We start from the raw sequence: 25,325 nt of genomic DNA, 5'->3' as shown, positions 1-25,325 counted from the left end.
CAGCTACATGAATCTAAAGCAAAAAGAATACGCTAATGAGCTAATCTTAATTAGTGTGGCTGGTTTTAAAGGGGATAGCTAAACAGGTGCATGATTAATTCTTCGTCCACACGCACACAGGCATTTTTGAAAACATTTTTTTTTTCCTTTGCTCTCAAACAAAAAAAAATCCCATCCATAAATCTTTGCTCATATGAATATATATAATCCTAACCCTAAAACCATGTTGCCAATCAGAAGCCTAAAATTTGCCCTGTTAAGGTGGATGCTGGGTCTCATCCACAACTGGCAATGCCATGTCCAAACGCTGCACGAAATGTCAACTCATGTAAACAAAGAGGAGAATGGTGCACACTCTCCATCTACACATCAACACTGCAGATGGAGTTTCTGGACATCTTCATCTGAGGAGTTTCTGAAAGTGGTAAAAAAAAAAAAAAAAAAATACCCATGCACATGTGGACTAGGCCTCCAGATGTCTGTTGCCATGGAGATAAAGGGAAGACTCGACTTGAATATTTTAGGTTGGATGCGATTTGAGCATTTTTGGTATTTATGTTGATTATTCTGCATATTAAACACAACAATGCACAAACACAAGCAAAGACATTCTGCAGATCGTGTAGGAAAAATGGATTGAGATGAACAAAGTCCTTAATTAACACTGTTATCTTAGTCTTTATTTTGTCACAATTGTAGTCAAATATATATATGTCTATATGACATATATTATATGACATATATAATTTCATTTCTTTACAATAGAGAAACAACATAGAGATGACACACTATTTTGGTTTCTAAGTAGAAGCTCCTTTTAAATAGTGGCATTTTTTTCAATACACTGTTTAAGTCAAGCTCCCACCCAAGTCACGGTTTTGTTTTCCTTATTGAGTCACATTTATTCACAATGTGTGTTTGTTTGTCTCTTTTTCTTCAGAATTTGATGTCTTTTGTCGTGTCAGTATTTTTTTCCTCGGCAGTTCAATCTGTTCATGTTCCTTTAAAATCGACGGCCATCTGTTTTTGGTCCGTGTGGCCCCACAGATGGTCCCACCTGCCAACCATCCTGTGCCACCAGCAAAGGTATACAGTTATTGGAAACATTGTCTTTGAAGCTTTACAGAGTTAATCCAATCAGCTTGCAGAGGGCTTGGAGTAAGCGTTTCCAGTTCCTCTGCAGCTGGGTCCTTTGGTGGCCAAGGCGCAGTTTGCGCCTCCGTACATGGGGGATGTCTGACCTTGGCACTGTCCCTGGGCTTCTCTTTGGCCTGCTGCCTTCAAACCTCTGGTCCCACTGCCTGTGTGCAGAACTCTGGCTGAATATTGGACCCTTTTCCCCTCTGACTCCTGCACAGTCCCAGCCTTGAGAGTGTTTGTGCCACCGCGGTGGATCTCGCTCTGAGACCCAGACATTTTCATGGGGCTGGAAAGGCTTTTCTGTTTTAATTCCTTTGCGAGTTCCACTGTAATTTCAATGGAGCAGGGTATTTGTGCGGCGCTGAGATTCTTCACCGACCCCAGTGTAATGGCGGTGGTAGGAGGGCTAACACTGCTGGGCACAACACCAGGCACCAGCGCAACACTCTCATGGGGAGGAGGGAGAGAATTGCTAATGGCCACCGTTGTCTTTCCAGCCAGCGCGGGTTGCCACTTGAGGAGCTCACCTTGGTCACGGTCACTCTTGTCCACACTCCCTGCCTCGAGGTCGCACGCTTGGAGCGAAGGGATGATGGGCACAGATCGGGTGCGCAGAGAGGGTGGAAGGAAGGTTGTTCCCTCATCCAGGCGGGTGCAGGGGACCTCGGTCCATCCCTTTCTGGCTGCGAAGTGAGTGAGCGAGGTCCTGCTGAGGAGGGCGCCGACTCTTCCACTGGCAGAATCACACCTTTAGGCAAGAGGAGAGAACCGAAATGGCAGGTTGAGAATGAGAGAGCAAGTCATTTATATTGTGACCTTTTCATCCTGGACCCCCATTTCCTAAGAGGAATAAAAGAGAGCAAGGAATACAGAATATGGAGATAAAGTTGCCATTCTTTTGTGCATTTTAACATTTCATTCCCCTCACTGCTCGACAAAAAAGTCTTGCAGCAACAAAATTCTTATTATTTAGGTATTGTTTTTTTTTCCTAATCTTGTGTAATTATTTATAATCCTCGGCACGAGCAGTTTGTATTGTCTCTGCATGAATGTTTAACTGAAAAATCCCTTCTCTCATGACTGCCTTACTGAAGATTTAAGGCTTTAGAAAGACAGCTGCTGGATTGCTGACCCTGGCCTGTGTGAGGACATGGACACATCATATATTGTCTCCTTGAACATATGCGTGTGTCTTCTAATTCTGTTGCTTTGAAAATGAGACTCATTACACATTCTTACACAACACGCCTTGTCTGACAGGCTCATAATGTGACATTTGGGGTGAATCTAGGTGTGTTGAGTCACAGCGTGTATCACTGCATCCTGCAATCACATATCTCGAACGGGTGAAGCATCAGCGCGGTGCAGAAAAGCTTGCGGGGCATCATGTTCAGTGTGAAAATGATACAGCAGAGCAGGGAAGCTCACCCAGAGTCAAGTGGGTAAGTTTGTATATGCATTGAATTTGCACAAGAGTTAATATTGTTACTAAAGACTCAATTCACATTTGGAATCACCCCAGCACAGCCTTAGGAGACAGCGGTGTTATTGTCAGCCTTCAGAGACTGTTTGTAGCATAACCAAGTTTAAATAATTGAATTACTTTCCCACTCCTCCCTCGGTATTAGGAGGGTGAACACAAGCTGGAGGTAAATCCGGCAGATCAAAAACATATCTAAAAATAACTCCCACAGCAAATTTGTCTTCAATTCTGTCCTTATCAGCGATGGGTAAATATATGTTTTGACACTGGATAATGGCACTGACAATGCTCTGTGGGGATTTGTTGTCACAAAATGGAAAACATGGAAGAGTATTCTCGTGTTTGTTTGCTGTTCTCGCCTCTTTTCCTAACACTTCCCGCCACGCCGCACTCCTTCCTCCGCTGCACTCTCATCATCTCTGCACAATCTTCCTCCTTTCCTCACGTTGCCCTCTCTCGTTCTCTCACTCTCCTTTCCACCTCCCATTTCTCATTTCCTGAGATGAGAGGGTGTATCCATGGCAACAAGGGAGAGGTGGGGGCTGGAGGAGGAGGAGGAAGAGGAGGAGGGGGCTGTAAGCTTGGTAGCTCGCTGTTGTATGGCTGGTAAGTCGACAAAAATACGTCATTTCAGCCTCCTGAAGGCCGGCGAAATGTACTCCGCTGATGGATCTGCAGAGGAATTATCAATGGCTAATGAGATCTAAATTGTTTAACTGTACAAACGCAGCGTTATCCCCGAGAAGACGAGAAACCCTCTTATTTCAGCTCTTCTCCTAAACACTGTGTTACATTTAATAGCTTATGGCTTTCAGATTTTCGCCTCTAAAAAAGAATCCTCATTAGTTTCTTTGTTATTAGTTTGTTTGTTATTCTCTGTGTGTGTGCTTGAATGTGTGTGTGTGTGTGTGTGTGTGTGTGTGTGTGTGTGTGTGTGTGAGGAGGGAAACTGTGGTGCTCCTGGAGGATTTCTCAGCACAACCATTTTGAAAGAACTGCTGAGCTCCATGGAGCTTTGTTTAAAAATGTAAATTATGGAAATAGGTCACATAAAGAGTTTGGCAGCTTGCAGTGTATCCTACAAGTCACTGTAACGCTCAGTCAGGTTGGCATGCTAATAGGAACATTGCAAGGCACTTTTAAGTGCATGAAATGCACGAGGGACACGACTGCTTTAATGACAGACGTTTTTGATAACACTGCCGTCGCTCAAGATGCACACGCTGACAGCAAATTAGGCTGTTTCTGAGACATATGCAAATAGGACTGCCTTACTGCGGCTTAAAGATGCTCGTTTCTGCAGCTGTAAATAAAACCTAAAATAATTCAATGTTTTCACTGTTACTTGTTTAAAAGGAAATGCCAGTGGAGGTGCTTGACATTATGCATTATTCTACTTAGTAAAACAAGCACCTCAGCGGGCGGTGTAAGATAAATATTTTCCTGCTTTGGTAGATGTTACGTAACAATAAATCTTATTTATAATCTGCAGAAGAAGTTTGAACTGATGTGAAATAACGTGCTGCTTGGTTTCTACACGGATCAACTCCTTCCTCCTCCAGGAGCCCGGATGATCATTCCTCTTCGATAACAACTGTGCCGGAGAGGATTTCGCATCGGGCTACCTTTTTTGAACCCGTGCCAGCGAGGATCATCGCACTGTACTTTTCAAATGTGTAAGTTATTTTAAGCGCTCAGATGGCCAAATGGCGGGAGGTGGCTCTGCCAAAAGTCCTCTGTGCTTTTAATGCCTCCTGAAACAGCGCCAGTGGCTGTGCTTCACTTACGATAGCCATGAAAATAGGGCAGCTCGCTGTCCTTACTCGACGTCAGGGTGAGCATGAGAAGAATTCGAGATGTGTAAATGAGTGCAATTAATCCTTGCAATTTGTAGTCTTGTTCTAGAAGGCTGCAGCCACCCAGTACGTCTCCACATTCAGCTCATAAATGGCAGAAAAAGTCATTATTTATTTGATATGTGAACCATGAAGCTTCCACAGAATGCTCCAGCATTAGCCAAAATCAAACCATTCTGGACATGTTGAAATTCATGTGAACTCGTGTATCATCTGGTAATTAGCTCTGGCGCCGTTGTTGTATTTTTAACCCTGATAATACCACGCTTATAAAACACATTTTCATTCACAGCAACAGCCCAGTGGCAAGCGTATGGAGGATTACACACAGACTCCTATCTTGGACTTCCCCAGCACCATGATACTGTTGAGCGGTTAGGATCAAGTGTGTTCTCCAAATTAATTGTGACAGTCCCAGTTGAAGGAGGGCGCAGCAGATCTCATTTATTTCCCCGGATCAGATTTCATAAGCTTGTTCACGGACTTGAACCGAGAGCATTTCAGTCATAAACTCATTTCTCCCAAAATTATCCTTCTGCCACTCCAACTTAACCTCGGTTACAGCAGTCTGGGGGTCTGCACCAGTCAACCGGCTATTTGACCTCGGAGTGGAAGGGGGGCAAGGAGAATTTCCTCCTCCAGGATCAAGCAAACATGACAAAACTAACAAAAAGGCAGAGAAAGCTTCACCTTCTTATGGACTCTACGTTTGTTGACTCATCCTCCTGCAAGTGTTTGTAGACATGGCCGGCCACTTTGGATCCATCCATGAGATTTGTTGTTATTTTGTGTCTCCCCCTGGAAATGGGTGGGGTCCGGAAGTAATTATTCTCCCTCCGTTGTTGGGCAGGACTGAGCGAAAGAGAGCTACTCCTGAAAGCAGAAGGGAAAACAACAAGGGGGGGGGGAGATCACTGAGTTACCACACTATTTTACATTCAGACAGCGCTCACTAATTCATTGATGTATCAAACGTATCTCTTCTTCTGTGTTCATGGATGCAAATTGTCCGGAATGGATTTACCTTTCTGTTTGATGTTTGAGTGGAAAAAAAAAAGCATCATATTCCAGATTCAATTGACTCTGCGCATAAATAAGCTCAGCACTGAAGTCTAGGCATCAGACTGCGGTATCAGATTCATGTGAAGAGAATAGTAATTTACCGGTAAGCAAAGCAATTTACATAAACATTAAATCATGGCTCAATCAAACAGAGGAGAGAAGGAACTGTGGTCGATCAAGAGTCCACAGCCACGCTAGCAGCACTGTGAGGCTGTTTGCAGGCTCCTGGGTGCGTTGAGCTAAATGCTAACATCAGCATGCTAACATCTGTTAATTATTACTAAACAGAGCACAGCTGTGGCTAAATATCATGAAGTCATAAACATGGCGGCATCGTGGTGTCCATAGAGGAAAAGTCTGAGGTCATCCTCTGGGGATCATGAACGACCAACATTGCCACAAAGCTCGCGTGGCTAAAACTGCAAATACTTCTGTACCACGCGTAAAACACTGCTTGTAGCCACATGCTGGTAAATATAAGAGCATGTTTCCTATAACCACTAGAAGATGACTTGTATATCTCCACATCCTGTTGGATGGATGCCGTTACGGATGGAGGTGGCAGTCTTCCTGTCTCGGCTCACTGTTTTTAAATTGTTCTGTGGGCAGCGGGTGATCGACTTCAAAGCAGAACCCTGCACGTCCGCAGCAATAAGGCAATGACATCGGATGTGAATCAAAGTTATACTGCGCTATGCTGCAAGCTGATGTGTGAGTATATCACACCAGAACAAACAACTCCCACAGCACGTGTGGGACTATGAAATACGGACCCAAATAACTTTCAGTTTATCTGAGTACATTTCAGCGCTGAGGCTCCCTCTTCGATCACCTGCGACCGCTCCTTCTGTGAGCTTGAGGTCACATGATTGTGTTAGATAAACTGAACCACAAAAACAACTCTGACATATTATTACTGCTGGGTGGAAACCTTGTTTGTACTGAAGCACCAAACACAAATCAGTGACAAACACTCTCCCAGCTTGATTTTGGCTCTTGAATAATTTGGTATTGTGGCAGCCACACGTTTCAAAAATAGCGCATGTATGAGGTGGTGGATTGTGTTTAAGTAGTAATCAGGATGTCCAAACTTTAAGATTTTCTGGCTTGTCCTTAAACTGAACTCCCTCATTCCTTTTAATTTATGCAGTAAGCTAAATAGTCCAGTAGACATTTGGTTATTAATTGATAACTGACTGGAACACTGACTGCAAAAAAGCTATAATAATTTCCAAATGACTGTGGCTGCAGAACAATAAGCATGGCTAATGTTGGCTCCAGCCTTTGCCATCATTAGCTTTTATATTGACTGATGTTGCAAAAGTTGATATGAATAAAGCTGAATTACATCAGTTCTGTTGGCTATTAGCATGCTGATTTTTTAAATTAGGATTAACCGAAAGCTGGAAAAATGAAAATGTGTGTTTTTTTTGTTTTTTTTTTGACCAAATCACAAGGCAGTTGTAATTATTGCATGTTAAATGTTAAAGGTCTAGAGCTGAAAGGCAGCTGCTTATCTCTGCAATTCACCAAATGTACAGCCTGCTGATGTTAAATGGGTAAGCCTGGGTATGAGAGTAATCCAGCACATATTTTAAATGCTTCTTCTCTCTTTATGCCTTTATTGGACATAGCAGAGAGAGTCAGACAAGACTGGAAGATAAAGGGGGACATCATGTGACCGAGTACCTGAGCTGAGTCTAAAATAGTATGTCACACGGACAGAGTTAACACTCCTCCTCACATAACCAGCAGGATACCCTGGCGCAGTATTTCTAATGTATGAATCCGTCTACTCTGCATGTGAAAAACTCAACATGAGCATATTGATCGGCCTCCAAAACAACAGTTTCCTCATTGTCCAATCATGACAAAGGAATTTCTGTGATTGATCAAATTCCACAACGAAAACAATGATTGACTACTGTGATAATCATACATTGACTTGGACGGCATTCTTTCCATCAGATTTTGCCGGCAAAGCAACTTGGAAACATGCTTGAGAAGAGGCAGACTCAGTTTACTGACTGGACCAAAATTGCAAATGATTGGTACCAAATGATTGATTTATTCTGACGTGCACAATAAGCACTATGCTCCAGAAAGAGAAAGTGTTAGTCTGACTAGTTAGAATGTAAATTCATGACTGCCTGCTGCATGGCTCCAGGGACGCCTGTCTTTGGTCCAGACTGAAATACCTCAATAACTACTGGATGGATTTTCACAACATTTTGTACAGACACTCATCCTACTGACTGATGTTCCCCTGGCTTTGCCTCTCACACCATGAGGTGAAATTTCTCATTTAGGTCCAAATACTTGCAAAACTACTGTTCCCATCAGCCTCAGATGCACTCTGCGTTTAGCGCTAATTAGCTTTGAAAAGTTAGCACGCTAACAAGTGGTGAAACCTATTCAACATAAGTGTGTTAGCACCGTCACTGTGAGCATGTTAGCATGCTCATTAGCATTTAGCTCAAACTCCACTGTGCCTAAGTGCAGCCTAACTGAGCCGCTTGTGTGGCTGTAGACAGTTGACATCTTCTATTTTCACTGATTTATGGGATAAAAATTGTCTGCGTTGTTTTAGCACAATCCCAGCTCAGCAGATACTCTGCATTCAAACAGGTGATTCAACCCGCACATGCTCAAACTCAGTGATAAAGCCAATGATGCACAGGTAAAGTTTTGCGGCAATACTGACGGGCTATATTGACATGCTTTTATGGGGCATGTCTCCTGATAGCTCACAGTGTGGTCCAGTTTCTCAGGTCAATAGCTGAAAGCATCTCAACATCATCCATCACAGTCTTGTTCTCCCCCTGCCTCCATCTACTCTGAGAACAGGCTCAACAGATGATTGATTGTCAGCTGCCCTCCACGAAGCACCTGCACGACGCTATGGAAAATAAAAAGCCAAGACGAGTTGGCGCCGTCCCCGCAGCTACACATGACAACCTTTGGGAAAAACTTTCCACTGTGGCACAACACTGGTCCATTAAAACAGAGAGCAACAGCCGCCTCAGCGGGGTTTTCACTAAAGTTGTCATCATAGTCGACCAGACATCTAAAAACTAACTCTGGCTGTATACACACAACCTTCCCTGCTTTATCTCCACAAACAAAACTGCCTCTAATCATTCTACATCCCGTTCTGTATGTCCACGCTACATAACATTGAAAGCTTGTCTAATGCATGGAGCTATGTAAGAACTTCTGAAACAAATGTCCTTATGCACAGCCTGTTCTCTGTAGGATCTAATTACAGAGTGCAGCTACAACCCAATGCTGCTCAACCATCAGATCGAGTGAAAGGCAGACATTAACCAGCAATCAAACATTCTCAGTGATTCGCCAACAATGAGTGCAATAAGCACTGAAAGTTTGCCTGCACCCATATCATCAAAGCAAATGAGCAAAAGAGCAAAGCAAATGTGTTCTTCCGAGGAAGTGAAACATTTGATTCCGACTGCAGTGATCAAGAAGCAGACCCGCGTCTCCAGATCCCTCGTAGCAAAATGTTGTTAATTTTGTTGAATCTTCTGTCACTTGAAGGATGGCACGACGAGGACAATTTGTTGAATCAATGTTTAACTCTGCGCATTAAAATTCTCTTCCTCAGTATATGCTCTTCCCTATCAGCGTGCACGTAGCCATTGCAGAATCTGCCTGAGCACACATTTAATCACTTTGCATAATGCTGGACATGCTATGTAAATAGAGACATCAACTTTCCCAACTATTTTGAGAGACTCCTCGACACTTTATTAAGCAAGCTAAACCAATAATCCGCCTATAAAACGTCATATTCTGGCTGAGGGTATGAACGCAGGCAAAGCTTACGGTGTTGACAGCGTATCCAACCTTTCTAACAATTGTACAAATCACCTGTTCATATTTGGAGGCCTACGAGATCTACCACATTACGGGATGATTACATTTCTCACTTGGCTACCTCTTGTATCTGGACACAGTGAAGGATATATGAAACAGAGCTGGAATAAGAGGATGTCACATTTTCACCTGAAACGTTTCCCTTTGGACAGCGCTCTGCTGAGGATAGGCGGGGCTGCTGTTGATGTTCCCGGTGCCACGCTGCCGTCCTTGACAGACGATCCGTGAGAACTGCAGCTCTGCAAAAACCAAAAAGAGTTGTGCGTACAGTCAGTGGGAAAACATAGTAACCGTGGCCGCACAGGAGTTAGTTTAGCTTGGATGCGATTGTCATAAGCATCGAGATCAAAAACAAGGTGTGAGCGATTATGCAAGTCAACAGAGGAAATAAGCTCAGAGCGTAATACATAATGCCGGGGATACTGTTTGTGTCTTAGCAGCAAGTCCCCGCTCAGGTTGTGGTGGTCCCCTGACAGGTTGAGGATGTTCTCTCACCCCCCTTCGTCAGCCGGAGTGTCTTTAATTACACTTTACATTTTAAACTGCAGATTAGGAGGGGACGCTTTGTGAATAAACTCCACCGCGGCCCTCTCAGCACTCCCGCTGCACTAAAGAATTAATCCCACACAAGATTACATTAATGGTTTCCTAAAGAATTTCCCCCCTCAATTCTTTCCCTTTATTCTTATCAAAATGAACGCTATTATCTTACAACAGGCCCCAGACAGAGCTCCGGCACAGCGACCACGAATGCCCCAGGAACCCCCCTGTGAAACACTGTCATGAGATAATGCTGTTATTCCAGTTACAGTACTTCCTGCTCTGCCCTTTCTGTCCGTCTCATCGTACATCATTAAAGCTATTGCATGTGACTTAGAGCTAGTTCAAGGTTCTCATGCCTGATAAGCCTCTTTTTCTCTCTTACACCCCTGACTCCCAGAGGGAGCTGTTACTGCTGTTCACTAGTTGTGCAAGAAAATAGGATCATTTTGGCCACCCTCTCATATGCCCTGCGGGTGCAGAACGCCTCACTCTCTGGAACAACTGCTGTGGCAAACTTTCCTGGAGGATGATATCTACGTCAGGGGATAAAATAAATAGCTTGTGGCAGACAATGGCAGACCTGCATGGTGTAACCCATTTCATTTGTTCCCTCCTATCTCACTTTTGCCTTGTTTCATGCCACTTGTGAAAGCCCTGGATAAACACGGCGCAGTTGTGGATTTATCTCAAGGGGAGGCAAAGGGAAAATACAGGAGCCCGATGGAATAACAGGAAAATCTACATACCAAGACGAAAGGAAAAGCTATGCATTCAGAGCAGCGTTAATCCTGCTTGGATTACCATCAAATAACAGGTCCTGAACTGTGCATAATGGGATGTTTGACCATTCTTCGTGAAGGACAATCGTTGAGCCAGCACAAACCAGCACCAGATGTAGCGCCATGCTCCAACTGTGTCGACGCTCTGAGCCAAAAAACGTGACCGCGGCCGATAGCTAATGCAACTTTGGCTCCACCTGATATCAAAATGTTAATCAGTTGTTTTAGAATTATGCACTGACACGCACATTAGCACAGAGTTTGTAACTGTTGACAGGATTATTAGTTTTCAAGCTGCACTGGCCTCTCCTTTTATTAATCATGGAGACACCTACAGGAGCTTTCATATCACACCCTGCTGCTGTCACAACACTTGCTGAACAAGTGGCTAATATTCTGCCTCCATTTTCTGTTCATACTGGCACCCTGATTAATTCTGTGTTGGCACTGTGCCTCTGTGATAAAAACCACAACACTATGCACATGAAGATGAACGTGTTATTTCAAACTTTCTCTTAATTTGAAAATACTCAAACGGAGAGTAGGCTAATTCACCAAAGCCAGTTTATTCCAACCTTTCAGCCAAGGTATCAGATATTTGAATTAAACAAAATCGCACTGAGAATTGGTTCATGATCCTCTGCTCAGCTACTCTTGCAGGTACTTTCTGCACACCTAATAACAAAATCATTTTTATCAAAATCAAACCATCCATAAAAAAAACATTTGGTATTCCAGAACTGATGCTGTCTTGGTGTAAATCCTGTCTTGCTGAGAGAGAGCAGTGTCTGAACATTACGACCTCAGAGTATTGCGAAATTGACTTTTTTGCACAGAACGCAGCTTTGTTACGCACCGGAGCTGCAATTAAAATATTTTGAAGTCATATTTCTGTGGATTTGGGTACACAAAGCTCTGTTCTGTGGCCCTTGCCGTCCTCTGTCTCCATGAAGTATTCATGCAGTATGCTCACACGTAGCTTTGGCTCATTCCTCATTGCGACTCAGTCTCTTCTTAGACTAAGGCTAGACTACTTAGTTACCACCATACCAGCTTCCGGCTGATGGGAATTGAGTTTTTCTGTCTTGCCTTCCCAGTCTGTGTGCCCCTATTCCTTCACGTTGGTGCATGTCTGCTCCTGTGCAGAGTGTCTCATGGGCGTGTACCCTATCTCTTTTTATTTGAGACACAATTCTATTGCCAGAGAGGTGTTGATTAAACTCGCAGAGGAGGTGGGAGCTGTTTAACTATTCAATTACGTTTCCCTCTCTTGCTTTCCCTTCCCTTAAAAGTGCCTTGAAATGAGTCACACTATCATACACGACTCCTAATATTTACAGTTAAGTGCAGGAGCGTGTGCGATTCGCGTGGCCATTCAAACTCAGAATTACAGATGGAGGGAACATATGCACCGGAATGCTTCCAGATGTGCAAATATGCAGAGATTTGTCACAGATGGAAGAAACACACAGAAATATGTACAAATACTGCGTGTGCCAGGGCAGGTGCACGGAGAAGTCAGATTTAATAGTTCAGGGCTGTAAAGTACACGCGGTATAGAGGCGGTGCAGGTGCCCATTCTAAACAGGTGCCAAGGGTTTAGTAACTGCTCACAGAAATCATCGTGTGACAATGATGTCAGCATATACTGCATAAGTCTTTGCGTTGCTGCTCAGCACATCTTGAGGGGAAATATCTCAGTCTGAGTGCGCCTCAGTTCAGGGAGCTGCCATATTTTTTGGGGAGGTTAAAGACACTGGAGTGGTGCATCAGTTTATCACCGAGATGATATGGAAGACAGTGACCAAATGGACTTCAGTTTCATCCTCCCCCCGCTGCACCTGCCTCGACAGAGCCAGCCTATCGTTTCCATCTCACTGCGCTCATCCTCCACCTTACTGCCTCAAACGCACACAGCGGAAACCACTGTGTTCTGATGCTGAGCGGTTATGCAGCGTACACCCGATGTTTTGAGCCTCTTTAAGAACACCCTGCTCTTGTTCTTCTATTTTGTCAGCCTAACTTATCCTCTCAAGAAAACCTGGAGAACTTGCAGGGCTGCACCACCCACAGAGCATGTCCTCTCCCTAGACGTTCGCAAGCTGAGGGAGTGGGTGGAGAGAAGCAGTGCTCTGGGGTCGCTGTGTCAAATCTGTGGAAAAATAGGTTTCACTTGTTAATCTTTCCTTGGCCTGTTCGGCTTGTGCCCCCTCCTGAGTGCTCATAGCCAGAGATCTTTCACATCCCACCTTAAGCTTCCTTCACACTGTTCTATTACAGCTCGTGTTTCTGTGTTGTGTTATTACTGTGTTTCATTTTTGGCTTTGCCTTCCTCCTGGCTTCCTCCCTGTGGCTAACTCTGAGAGCATTTTGAGGCTGGACACAGGGCTTCACTACCTGCTGAGCCCTCATACGTTTCTGTCACCACATTCTCATAATCATGGTGTTAATATCACCTCCTGCTATTGTGCTACAGGCCAGCATCTGAATGAAACTAGGCTCTGATCAGGTTTGGGTTCAGCTGAACTTTGTAGATTGGTGAAATCATGTGCTGCATTCTGTCTTATTTGAAATTAATCTTCTGTTTAATTAAACGCAGCTACAACATTTACATCAAATGTTGTACAACTTCATAGCTGTCAACTGCTCAGAGCCATAATTTACAATGACGCCCTCAAAAAGCTTTCAGATTGTGCCAACTGCAGCTCCGTGGGTGGGGCTAGCTTGAGGGGTGTTTGTTTCAGTGTGTGACACTAGACACTGTTGCATTATTAAAGAGCCTCAGTGCAGGCTGCTTTTGGCAAAGTACAAACACAGAAATGACAGTACAAGGCTGAACCTGGATGAGGAATTTCAGGCAACAACAAATACGGCGACGTCTTAAACAAACGTGATCCAGCAGGCGTACCGCCGTCTTGTTTGTCAGCAGCAAAGTGTGCTCACTTACTATTTTTATGCATAAATTTTCACGATTTGCGAGGGTCAGTAACACCTAGAGATAAAGAGGAGCCGCACATTAGCACAGCTATGTGATAGGAGGGTAGCAATGGGTATGACTCCCTCAGACAATGTGGAAAAAGCTGCACACTGAGCAAATTAAAGAACAATAGAATATCTTATTAAGGGTGCAGGAGCAAATAACAAATGAACACAACAGGTGACCATTTCTCTGACACCAAACAAAGAGGGTGCATTCAGGAAAGTGCTAATGTGTTATGGCGATAGCACTCTTTTGATCAGATCTGTACAAGTGTGCATTAGGCTGCAATTACCTTGGGATTCTGTGGAGGCAGCAGCCGAATCAGTGCCGCCTGCATCTGAACGTCTGGGTCAGTTCTCTGTCCTGCAGTGCACCGCAGCCAGCGGAGGCTTGTAATTCATTTTAAGCTACTTTGTTCTTTTAAGATTTCATAAGCATTTCTGCTTGATTATGATTGGGAGAGGCAGGAGTGAGTGAAGTTGTGACAAAGGGTCTCGGGCTGGAATTGAACCCACGCCGCTGCAGTAAGGACTCAGCTTTGATAGATGGTACACGCTCTACCAGGTGACCTACTATGGCAGCCCCCTTTTAAGCCACTTTCTTCTTTATGTCTACCCACCTCTATTTCTTTCTCCTTAACCAGGAGTTTGTCTTTGTGATTTTCTTTTCATAGTGAGAAATTGCCGCCCAAAATTAGATTTTTTTCTTCTTTGGCTTGCGCCGTTTCTCTCCAAAATGTCTCGGTATTGTGTTTCTTCATTAATCAATAACTTAATCACAACACTTTGATTTTTCTTTTCGTTTCTTCAGCGTTCCATTTTCGCACAGATTTCTGCGTCCCGCTGCTACGCTCTGCTCCAAAAAAGCTGCGAGAAAGGCGTCTCGTTTGCGAAATCCAAATTTTCAATACAGCGACTGAATGCACCTGTAAAGCACGGCTGTAGCATTCTCAGGCCTAAAATACCACGAGCAAAGTGCCATTTAGCAATATTTGTCTACAGTACACTATTGTTGCTGTGCTTGCATGGTGAGCTCGGGGTCCGTGACGCGCCACAGATTAGACTTTCCAATCTGCAGTTTGTCACAGGAATCTGTCACTGTGAACATGACAAGCAGATTTTTCCTCTGTAGCGCATGATGCATTTATTTTAAACTATAATTCCCCACTGTCTCTCAGCTCCTGTCAGATACGAGTGTGAGCAAAAACCTTCAGCCAGTGGAGAGATTATTAAGATATACATCATACATCATCCTGTCAAGCGCTCTGTTTTTGGACAAGTGCTATACATATTGAGAGGAAACTGATTGTAATGATGATAAAAGTATGACTGGAAATAAATCAACAGTGGTGGAATGTAACTCAGTACATTTACTCAAGTACTGTACTTAAGTACACATTTGAGGTACTTTACTCGAGTATTTAGTGTTCATGCCACTTTCCACTTCTTCTCCACCACATTTCAGAGGGGACTATTGAACTTTTCACTCCATTACTATTATTTGATAGATTTAGTTTCAAGTTGGCATAAAACATGTTATACAAATGGAGCTGAAACGACCTGACAGAAAATTATTTTGATAATCGTTCAGTAAGTCGTTTTTCATGCAAAACATTTCATGGCTCCAACTTTGCCAACTTCCTTTTAGTTTTTCAGTTCAACAAATTTGATTTCATTTTAATAATTCTGAGGTTTGGACTGTCGGACAAAACCATTGCGAAGATGTCACTTTGGGTAATTGTGATGACATTTATCACAATTTCCAAAATTTTTACAAACAAAACAATTGATCGATTTATCAACCCATAATGAAAATCGTTATTGCCTGCAGTCCTGCACAAAACAGCTAAAAATTAGATCCTTCAACCAGTAACAACAGTAAAATCCTGCTTTTACAACCATGCATGTGTAACAATAATGTAATGATATAATACATAATAGTACAAAAAGCCACAGGGGACATTCTTCTGCTTTGAGTTATTTTACTTTTAATCCTGCAGGTACATTTTCCTGACTTAAATACTTTTACTCTTAAAGTGGATTATTTTTAGTTCATTAGTACTTTTACATAAGAAAGATCTGAACGCTTTCTCCTCCAATTTAAATCAACCACAGGTATAGACCTACCTTTTGGAACTGAAGGCTGTACTGAAGCCTGGGAGCAGATTTGGACATGAGGCCGGAGGCGTTGATGCTGCAGTCCCTCAGGCTGCGGCTATCAGAGAAATGAGCCTGGAGTTTTTCTCTGTGCCGTCTGTGGGGGGAAAGCAGAGGGAAAGAGATAGATCGCAATATTACCTCTAGAATAAAGAGGGTAATCCAGACAGAGAATTGCTTTCCTGACAATACAGACTGTAATTAAAAAAACAGAAGAAAAAATTCCACGAGCCACAAACAGGCTACGACTGAATAAAAAAAGGAAAGACGGCCACTGTGGTATACTTCACTATAAAGTGTCTGGCTCTGTTTGCTGTGGTCAGGGTATTTCCCGCCTTCTCTCTAATGATAACGCACTCTGACAGCAGTTTTTAGTCCAGTCATTGATTTCTAGCAGCCACTTGGCTGGTTCTTTAAACACACATGTAACAGCAAGGTAGGTGATCATATTTACTGACTGTTATCCTTTTTTCACACACACACTTTACTGTATGTGTGTAAAAACATGCACGTGCATCAACAGAGGTGAGACCTGCTTGGCTAATCGGCTTTGACTTGGTATTGATGACTTGAGATAGATGACTAGAGGGGGTACAATATGTCTAATATTAAATATCTGCATCTTTCCTTTGGTTTTGATTGGGTGATGTCGAGTGCAATGCAACCTATTTGGCCGCAGCAGACCAGCAGGAGCCAATGCATGAGGGAGCTATCACGGGTGGGACTAGTGTAAAAATAACTAAATTTGTATTCAAGGATTACGGTGTTGGTGAGAACAGCGGGATGCAATGCCTGCTGCTCAAAAATCAGTGACCGGAAACCTTGACATTGTGCGGCAAATCTTTCGTGCCATACTTCTTTGAATGCTATACTTACACCCAGTCTCCATTGTTGTCCATTTAGGAGGTTTGTTATTGATTGCCACAAAAATTCAGGGGGCCGTTACCGATAAATTCTGTCGTTCACTGATTTAAATGTGGAAACTGGGGGAGCTTGGAGGTTAAGACTTGCTTGTGATTTGCACATGTGTGACTCACTCCCACCTCTGGTACATAAACCTTGAGATAAATCCTGCCAGTGAGCCGTCACAGATTCATTGTATTATTCATTGTAGAAAGGCGTGTGTATTGGGAAAGCGATAATGGAAGAAAAGAAGACAGTTAAGGACTTTGTCTTGTGGCGAAACCACGAGATCTGACAACATTTGTCAGACGTTGTAAATGTATGAGCGCCTCCAAAGGTCAAAGTGACAAAATGAGCACCAGTCAATTTGCAACTCAAATGTGGCAATTTTTTCCAACAGCTCCAAATGAAGGTTTGACGGAAGAGAAAAAACGCTCAAACCGGCAACCAAAATAGCATTAGGAGAGAAGATGTCTTGCACAAGTGAAAATTTAATCAAGGCAATGTACCGTGAAACGTCCATTACATGCCTTTGTGATAATATTCTGGGAGAAGAAAGTCAGAGATTTTCCGGAAATACCTCCAGAGACTCCACAGACTTTGGATCCTCGCTTTACAGAGGCAGACTATTGGAGGGAAGATTTACGCTCTGTAAAATGTGTTAATGTATAGATAATGCGCATGCAGGTCTGAGGTAATTGTGAACATGTCACATTGACGGTACCGGGCAGGTGATGATTTATCTATGTGCAAGCACTCTTTCCAGCTTCCTTTTTTTTTTTTTTTTTTGTCACCTACGCATGACAATTGCTTCCAATCTCTTCCAATCTTCCCCATAACATAGCTCTCATAAACAAACACAGAACATGAAACGACAAGTAAAATGGCATCTTTTAGCTATGCTAAATATAAAATATGAGAGTGTTCCTTCATTTTGGATTAAACTTTGATTGGATTAAAAATTAATTGATGCTTAAGACTTTTGGATTAAATGTTTAATTCACCATTAAATGTTCATTTTTAAATACTAGGTTGCTTAATTCTCTCTGCAGCTGAGGCCTGTTGAAGGTTTCCTGAGTAGAGGACAAAGTTAAAACTTAGGGAGCACAATCCTCAGAGGCAAATGCGCCCGTCAACGTACGTCCACGAAAAGTGTTGTTTTTGCCACTGACAGGCTCGGATTGTTATTCTGTGTCTGTCAACATCATGGATGGAATCCCTACAGAGATTGTCCTGATAGACCACAGGGCGTTATACCTCTCTGTTCAAAGCCACCAGACTCCTTTGACAAAAACAGTAATTTTACCTCGCACGACACAGGAGCTGCTTGTCTGCCGCTGCCTCAGTCGGTTAGTTTGTGTCATTGTTTGACTTAAACGTGTTTTAACACATTAGTCTGCATCCAATCTAACCCTTTAAAAGTTGGAAATGGCTGTCTGACATGATCTGTCTCTGCAGGGATCTTTTCCATTATTTTGTCAGACACTTCATAACAAAGCGAGCCCCTCAGTGCCAAAAACCTTTACTTTTAGTGGACGTACTTCGACGGGCGCGTTTGCCTCCAAGGATTACGTTGCAGCCGCTGCAGCACACCTCGCAACTGCTGGCTGAGGTGATCGACTGGACCAGTTCCAAAACCGTTCGTACCTGTTAGTCATTCAGACCACAAAATATGCAAAATAAAATACCAGAATTACCCTCCAGCACTAAGTCCTGGTGCTAAGACCCAGTCTCAAGAAACTAATAAATCAAATGACGAACTACCCAAAAAAACAGTCTGTGAACAGGAGCGAAATATATCTTCATCGGCTGTGTCTGTTTCAATTCTTGCATACTCTAGTTATTACATAAGCTTACAACATTGTACTGTAAAATATGGTACAGTACTGACTATTTAATGAAGTAAGTCCAATCTCTGATAATCAACGACGGCGGGTAGATATTTATCCTGCCAATTCGCTACATTTCATAACCACATACAATTAACTCAACTTTGACTTCTATTTCTTTGGGTCTTTAAATGTGTAACTGTCCAATCTCGACTCCTCTGTATAACCTTCAAACGCTATCAAGAATGCAACTTGGCTGCTGGTTAATCTTCCCTGCGAAGCACTGATACAAATGAAATTTTATGTCTTTACTGGAGAGCTGAATGAACTTAAGTAATAGCGGGAGAAGCGATCTATCTAAGCTACGCTGTCAAACGACATTTGTGAGAAGAGAGATTCAATTTTAGAGGGACTCTGGTTTTGGATCATTTCCGAGACATTAATTCCACCATTGATCAAGGACTCTCTGGTCACGCTGCACTACTTAGGGCTACCGTACTGAAAATAAATGTATTTTGTTTATTAGTACGATTCAATCAACACAACCTACATTACCTCCTGCCTCTACACCCTGCCATTACTTCCCTTTGTCTACTTTCCTTTTCATTTCCTCCCCTGCAGCAAGTAATTGACTTTGGCGGGCTGCTTTCGTGCTGCCTGCCGTTGCACACACATACGCGCATGCTTAGGGTCTAATGTTTCTGAACTCTTGCCTTCATCAGTGTCTTTTGTTTTTGTGTGAAGCATTTTGTGACACGCCTGCTTGCTAAAACCACTTTACAAATAAATCTTACATGAGTATCTGTCCCAAATGCATCCTGCACAATTCAGATTTGATGCCCTGCTAAAACATCCTCTAGCTGACTCACACTTAGAATTTCATTGGGCTCCATGCCATGATAGTAAAGTGCTCTTTCTGCACAGCCGGGGGCATACTCTACTAATGTGGTGCTGGCTGGCATCACTCACTTGTTGCGGCGGTAGAGAGCCATACATGCCACTCCAAGAAGACAGATCCCCGAGGCAATGCTGAAGATGGACAGCACCTGCCTCTGGTAGGTGTCACCGCTCTCTGCAGAGGAGAGAATACAGTTCAGTCTGTTGAATTTCTGCTGTGACACAAAGGATGTGGGCTGTGGCTGTGATTGAGCAGGGAGGAAGAAAATGTATCATGAATTAACATAGCAAACACGCGCAAATGGCGGCACACACACAGACACCCACCCACAAACCGCATTAGCATACAGCGACGAATCCTGCTGTCAGTAAATGTCAGTGTTTGAGCACGGGATAGGGACATGGCAGACTCAGGCAGGGCTCAGTGACATGTGCTAACTGAAGTGTGATAATCATTTCGTTCAGACAAACCCAGCAGGCACCACCAATGGACTTTCTGCGCAGGGGGGGGCATGCAGGGCGCGTGCGTGCACGTGCTGTATGTGTGTCAGCATCCGCAGACTGATGGCGACAGGGAATTAGCAGCAAATGAATGCTCCCGGAGCTTCTTGTCAGACCCCTGCACATCAGCAGCAGAGGCTTAAGGTCACCAGCAGCTGGGACAAGTAGCAGTTGATCCCAGCAGATATCTGTCTGGCTGAGCAGCTGGATTGCGGAGCCACACTACTTACCACAGTGCATGGTGTGCGTGGGCGACGGCGGTGCATGCGCGGGCTTATCAAAATCACGGCGGATCGTCTAGTGGTCACAGTGAGCACAATCTAAAACCTGCAGCCCGGTAACTAATACAGCACTGTGGAGAGCTGGAGACACTCCTCTGTCCCACTGCCGTTCCCGACCTTGAACACGTCCTCCTGTGACATTACTCAATCACTCAAAAACAATAAATTCCCCCGCGCCTGTTCTCCTCACCTTGACAACTGCAGGGTAAAGTGCAAAAACACATCATAGCAACCCGTTCGTGACCTTTGCGGGCTTGTCTGTCTGCGGCTTTTGATGCTGTCAACAGAGAACTGTCCGGGGAGGTCTTCCTCACTCGTGCTCGTCTGTCCAGGTTTATCAACTTCCTCAAAGTCTTGTTTTAAGGGCAAAGTGACCGTTGGAGAGCTTCCTGTGTTCGAAGCTCACACCAGAGGATTTTTTTTCATCATATTTTCTTCTGCGTTACACCACTGCTGCATCCGCACATTTAAGGGGTCGTATGGTTAGTTCAAACTGGAGGGAAACCTTCTGAATATCAGAATGCTTCAGGCAAAATATAAAGACAACGTCTGAAAACATCTAGGAACACTCTCTCGCTCTATATGTATATATATACACACACATATGTATTTATATATATATACGCGTATATTGCCCACTCAGCTCCTGTGAAAGGGAGGAAGCGTGTATTTGAATTAAAATAGTCAGTCCACTGAACTGCTGTGGGGGAGACCAGCTGTGACACACTGTTGCAATATTTAACACTGGCAAACAAATTGCTTTGTGGATGCTTTTGGTCACATTTTCGGTTTTGCATTAATATGACAGATAATGGGCTGAAATGACAACAATTTAAATTTTAGTTGTTGTTGTTGTTGTTGGCACGTTATCATCTCGAAATTTGCAATTTGGCATTGGCATTTGTGAAACTGACAGAATTATTGATATTTGAGAATGATAGAACTGGATAGTATCTAAATATGTACACACAGATTTGTGTTATTTTTCTACCCACGTAGTAAAGATTGTGTCTAGGATACCATAATGAAAGAGCTGTGATATATATGGTTGGGGCGGTATATGTTCCAGCAGAAAATTAAGCTATATTAGCAAAGATGAAAATAACTTCATCAAGCAAACCCTATGGGAAATTAAATCCTAAGAAATATCTATAAACACTTAAGCAAAAGTATATTAATTTGAATTAGGAGAAGTCAATGTAAAATTGCATATACATAAATGCATCTTATACACATTTTCTGCTGCAATTTAGTTTAATGAAATGTATTTAATTATGTCTGCAAACATATGGTGATATAATAGTGATAATAAGTCACTATGACTGATGAAATCAGCCCTGAGATGTATGAGTCGGGCTCTGTTGTGCACAATAGAACACATCACATATCTGTCACTGGTGTTATAATACTAGGGAAGCAGATCTGTCAGTGAGTTCTTGACCCACCCTCTAATCTGTCACCAACACAGCAGTGGATATCTTTAAGCTGCACGTTTACAAATGAACAACAGGAGTAATGAGCCACTTGTATATCTGTGCACCCATAAACCCTCTGGCCTTTGCCATCAGTGAAATGACCTCTCTGACAGTTGCATCTTTGAAATATATGGGAAATACCTTCCTTTGCTGCCCCTCCATCAGCACTCATGAGGAGCACCACCTGAGACAAACCTCTGCCTATTTTGGATAGATGGAACAGGCTTTTTCATCCGATCGGGACATAAGAACAGCTGCGTGCAAAGCTCTGGCGAATGGCTGCGAGGAAAAACCAACATGCAGTCTGTACATAAAACCATTACGGGACCTTTCATGTCTGATGCCTGCAAGACATTCTTGAAATTAGATGCAAGATGAGTATTATGGAAACGGGACAAACTGAACAGCCTCAGCTGCACTGGCTAAGCCATGTCATATTGACACAAGGACAACACAATCCTGCATGGCCAGCTATGCATGCCATAGCAGCCACTCTACAGATGACTACAAAGAAATGCTATAATGAAGACCATGCTAAAGTATCCATGACAAAATGGGGCACTCAGCTTGAAATACATCAGGGCAAACTAGTGAGACACACAGAGCTCCAGCTGCCAGGCCCAAGAATGCAAGAATATCAAAAGACAAGATCATATTTGGAGTGCTCAATCCCACTTCAAACAGAGCTTTGTTGTGTGCTGACTGACTGTCTCAGACTCAGACTGTCACATATCGGACTTATGTAACAACTATCAAAAGATTCATTGTTAAAGCAGAGGAGGAAGTCACAATGGAACACAATGACAAGAAAGTGATAATGCACAGCACTTACCTCAGAGCCCCCCCTCCCCCCCGCCATCTGTCCAGCTATCAATTGATCAGTTGTGTTCGCGTTTTCTCGAATGCATCCGCCTACCTGCGGTGGCATTCTGAACTAATTTAGTCCCCAGATTAAAATCACTGAACTGAGGAAGGTTTGCGAGCAGGGCGGGCTGCTCTTTCACTGTCTTCTCCTTCCCTTCTGTTTCCTGGAGCAAGCGTGTGACGTGACGACAGTGTATGAAGCCATGTTAATGGAACACTTCACGTGCATGCAGTGCTGGTTTTCTTTATGTATGCACAGAACGGAGCAAGAGAGCGAGGACAAGGCGGCAGAGAGAAAATGAAGAACATTACGAGTGTGATGTGTGTGTGTGTGTGTGTGTGTGTGTGTGTGTGTGTGTTGGAGGTAAGACTGTACGTTCCCTCTGGGCAAAGAAGAACGTACCATTATTAAAGGAAGAGGGCCAGGTAATTTGGTTTTTAAAGATTTGTTAACCACCTGGAAGGTGAAAATGTACCTAAAGTACCATCAATGGAATTCAAAAGAGGTTTATATTGTATTTCCAATGCCTCTCATGCCATTGGTGGACTTTTTGTATTTTCCACAAACATTTTCCACACCTTATATGATGTGACAGCTTCAAACTGCTGCTTAGATGACTGTGCACACACGAGGCAGGCGAGCAGACACATCCATACATGAACTGTCTGTCTTTATTGCTCTATCCTCATTACATCACTCCTCTCTGACAGTACTGTTCCTCATGCAGACAGAATACACCTAATTCACCACCACGGTGTTTCCATGGTGACTGGCCCGCATTAATTTTCCAAGGTGAGTGGCCTTGTTGTGCTGGATTGTGAGTTTTGTGCGTGGCGTTTAGCAGACGCGAGGGACATAAAAGACGGAGCGCTACGCACATGCAGTCAATGAGAAGCTGTCTTACCCATGAATTCGATCCCAAGTTCATCCGCTGCTCCATTCAAGACCGGGTAGCATGAGGAAAGGGGAGGGATGGGAAACAGAGGAAGGGGGGAGAGGAAGAGGAGGATAACAGTTACAACATGACGTGCCACTACCTCACTCAGAATTCACCTTCAGGCGACACACATGCCCCAAATAGACCGTAAAGTTTGGTCTGATGGCTTTCTCTGACATGGCGCTCCCTCGTGCACCAGGTAATGAGCCAGCCAGCCCTCGACGCTCGGTATGCTTTTCTGCACGCTCTGAATTCACACAGCCCGAATGAAGAAAGAAAACAACAAAGAAACGGGAGCTGCGAGGATTAGAGGAGGGCTCGTGAAAATAAAAGTTGAAAATGACATATCATATAGCTTTATGTCACTGATGTTGCTTTGCACAGGCCTTTTATATTGATTTGAGCCTGAGGCATTGCAGTAATTGTTCTCCTCTGTCTCCAAGCGTAGCTTCTCAATATTCACACGCTGGTGGCTTTAAGATGTGCCCACATGCATGCGCACCCACAGACATACACTGTGTTACACTCTTGTCTGTATGTCTTTGTCTCTCGCGCGCACACACACTTTGACATGCACCCTCTCTCTCACACACACAGCCTTTCTTCATGCGGTTAAACTCCCCCTCCCCAATCCCAGTGCTGGGGAAACAGATAAAAGGGAGCACTCGTGTTCTTTCCATCCTGACAGTGGCCCTTTTTCATGTCACTGTAATGTAATCTCATTTAAATTAAAATGAAACCCTCACTAGTAATTGCTTTTCTGACAGAGGTGGTCTGAGTTTTAAATAGAATGCGACTTGCCAAGCTCTCGACAGATTATGTGGTGGGCATTCTCAAAAAACATAAAATAATACAATTTAAAAAAAGGCTACCACAAAAAAATAAATAAAAAAACAGAAAAAACATCTGCCCCCAGATGTGCTTTATAAGCTTGAGGAAAAATACAAACACCTCAGAGAACCGGAGGGACATTCAGATCTGCAAAAGACAAATGAACACTTGGATGAATGGATTATAATAACTGCGCACTCACTCTATTAAGTGGTGTGCTTTCGGGAAATAGGTCTTTTTAATGTGAATGATCAAATTTGAAATGACATTCAGGGAAAGTTTCAGAGCGCGTTTTGACCTGCGAAATGTTAAAATAACTTATTAAACATAAAGCTTTTAGTCTTTGACCGCCTGGCAGATTCTTAATGAGGCACGGGGATTTTCATGATTACGCTGATAATGAGAGAGAAAAGAGAGAAAAGCCCGAAAAGCATGCCCGAAATGCCCACTTTAATCAATCAATTAACCAAATTAATTTCTGTTTGTATTCAAACAGGAAGTAGGTGTCATCATGTTTTTACTGAAGTTCATCATTTCCAGATTTATCCCCTACAGCTTCGGGGATTATTTAACAAATGTCAGCATTTATTATACGCCCCTACTGATTCACAGGCAGTCTCACAGCTCACAAACTAATGATTAAAACAGTTTAGAGCCAATCATTTCTGGCCGGCGGACATTATGCTTTTAGCCACGAGGAGTTTTAAGATATAGCTGTACGATTAAGAAACGGTCGACACCGTTGTTACTCTCTGCTTACTGCCACTGTGGAGCAAAGGCTTGGTGAGGCCGAAGAAGTGGATGCAGCGTCTCACTGATGTTGCCTGATCTGTATTATCCATTCAAACCTCTCCCCGTGATTGCCCATGGCAACAGCCAACACTTTTCCACTCTAAATCGCTCTGACTGTCAC

General features: G+C 43.4%; 1 protein-coding gene across 1 annotated transcript in view; it reads right to left on the bottom strand.

The window, feature by feature from the left end:
* Positions 1 to 658: 658 nt before the first annotated feature.
* The window catches only part of nrg3b (neuregulin 3b), a 183,285-nt gene continuing 158,618 nt past the window's right edge, over positions 659 to 25,325 (bottom strand). The window contains exons 4-9 of the mRNA XM_070991423.1: positions 23,549 to 23,575; positions 19,595 to 19,697; positions 15,864 to 15,990; positions 9,565 to 9,674; positions 5,170 to 5,352; positions 659 to 1,888 (exon numbers count right to left, since the gene is read on the bottom strand). Of these exons, the coding sequence (XP_070847524.1) occupies positions 1,138 to 1,888; positions 5,170 to 5,352; positions 9,565 to 9,674; positions 15,864 to 15,990; positions 19,595 to 19,697; positions 23,549 to 23,575 (1,301 nt within the window). The 3' untranslated portion in view covers positions 659 to 1,137. The remainder of the gene's footprint in view (positions 1,889 to 5,169; positions 5,353 to 9,564; positions 9,675 to 15,863; positions 15,991 to 19,594; positions 19,698 to 23,548; positions 23,576 to 25,325) is intronic.

This window comes from Chaetodon trifascialis, chromosome 21 (assembly GCF_039877785.1).
Source record: "Chaetodon trifascialis isolate fChaTrf1 chromosome 21, fChaTrf1.hap1, whole genome shotgun sequence".
NCBI classification, from domain to species: Eukaryota; Metazoa; Chordata; class Actinopteri; order Chaetodontiformes; family Chaetodontidae; genus Chaetodon; species Chaetodon trifascialis.
This window is presented reverse-complemented; position numbering and strand designations above follow the sequence as displayed.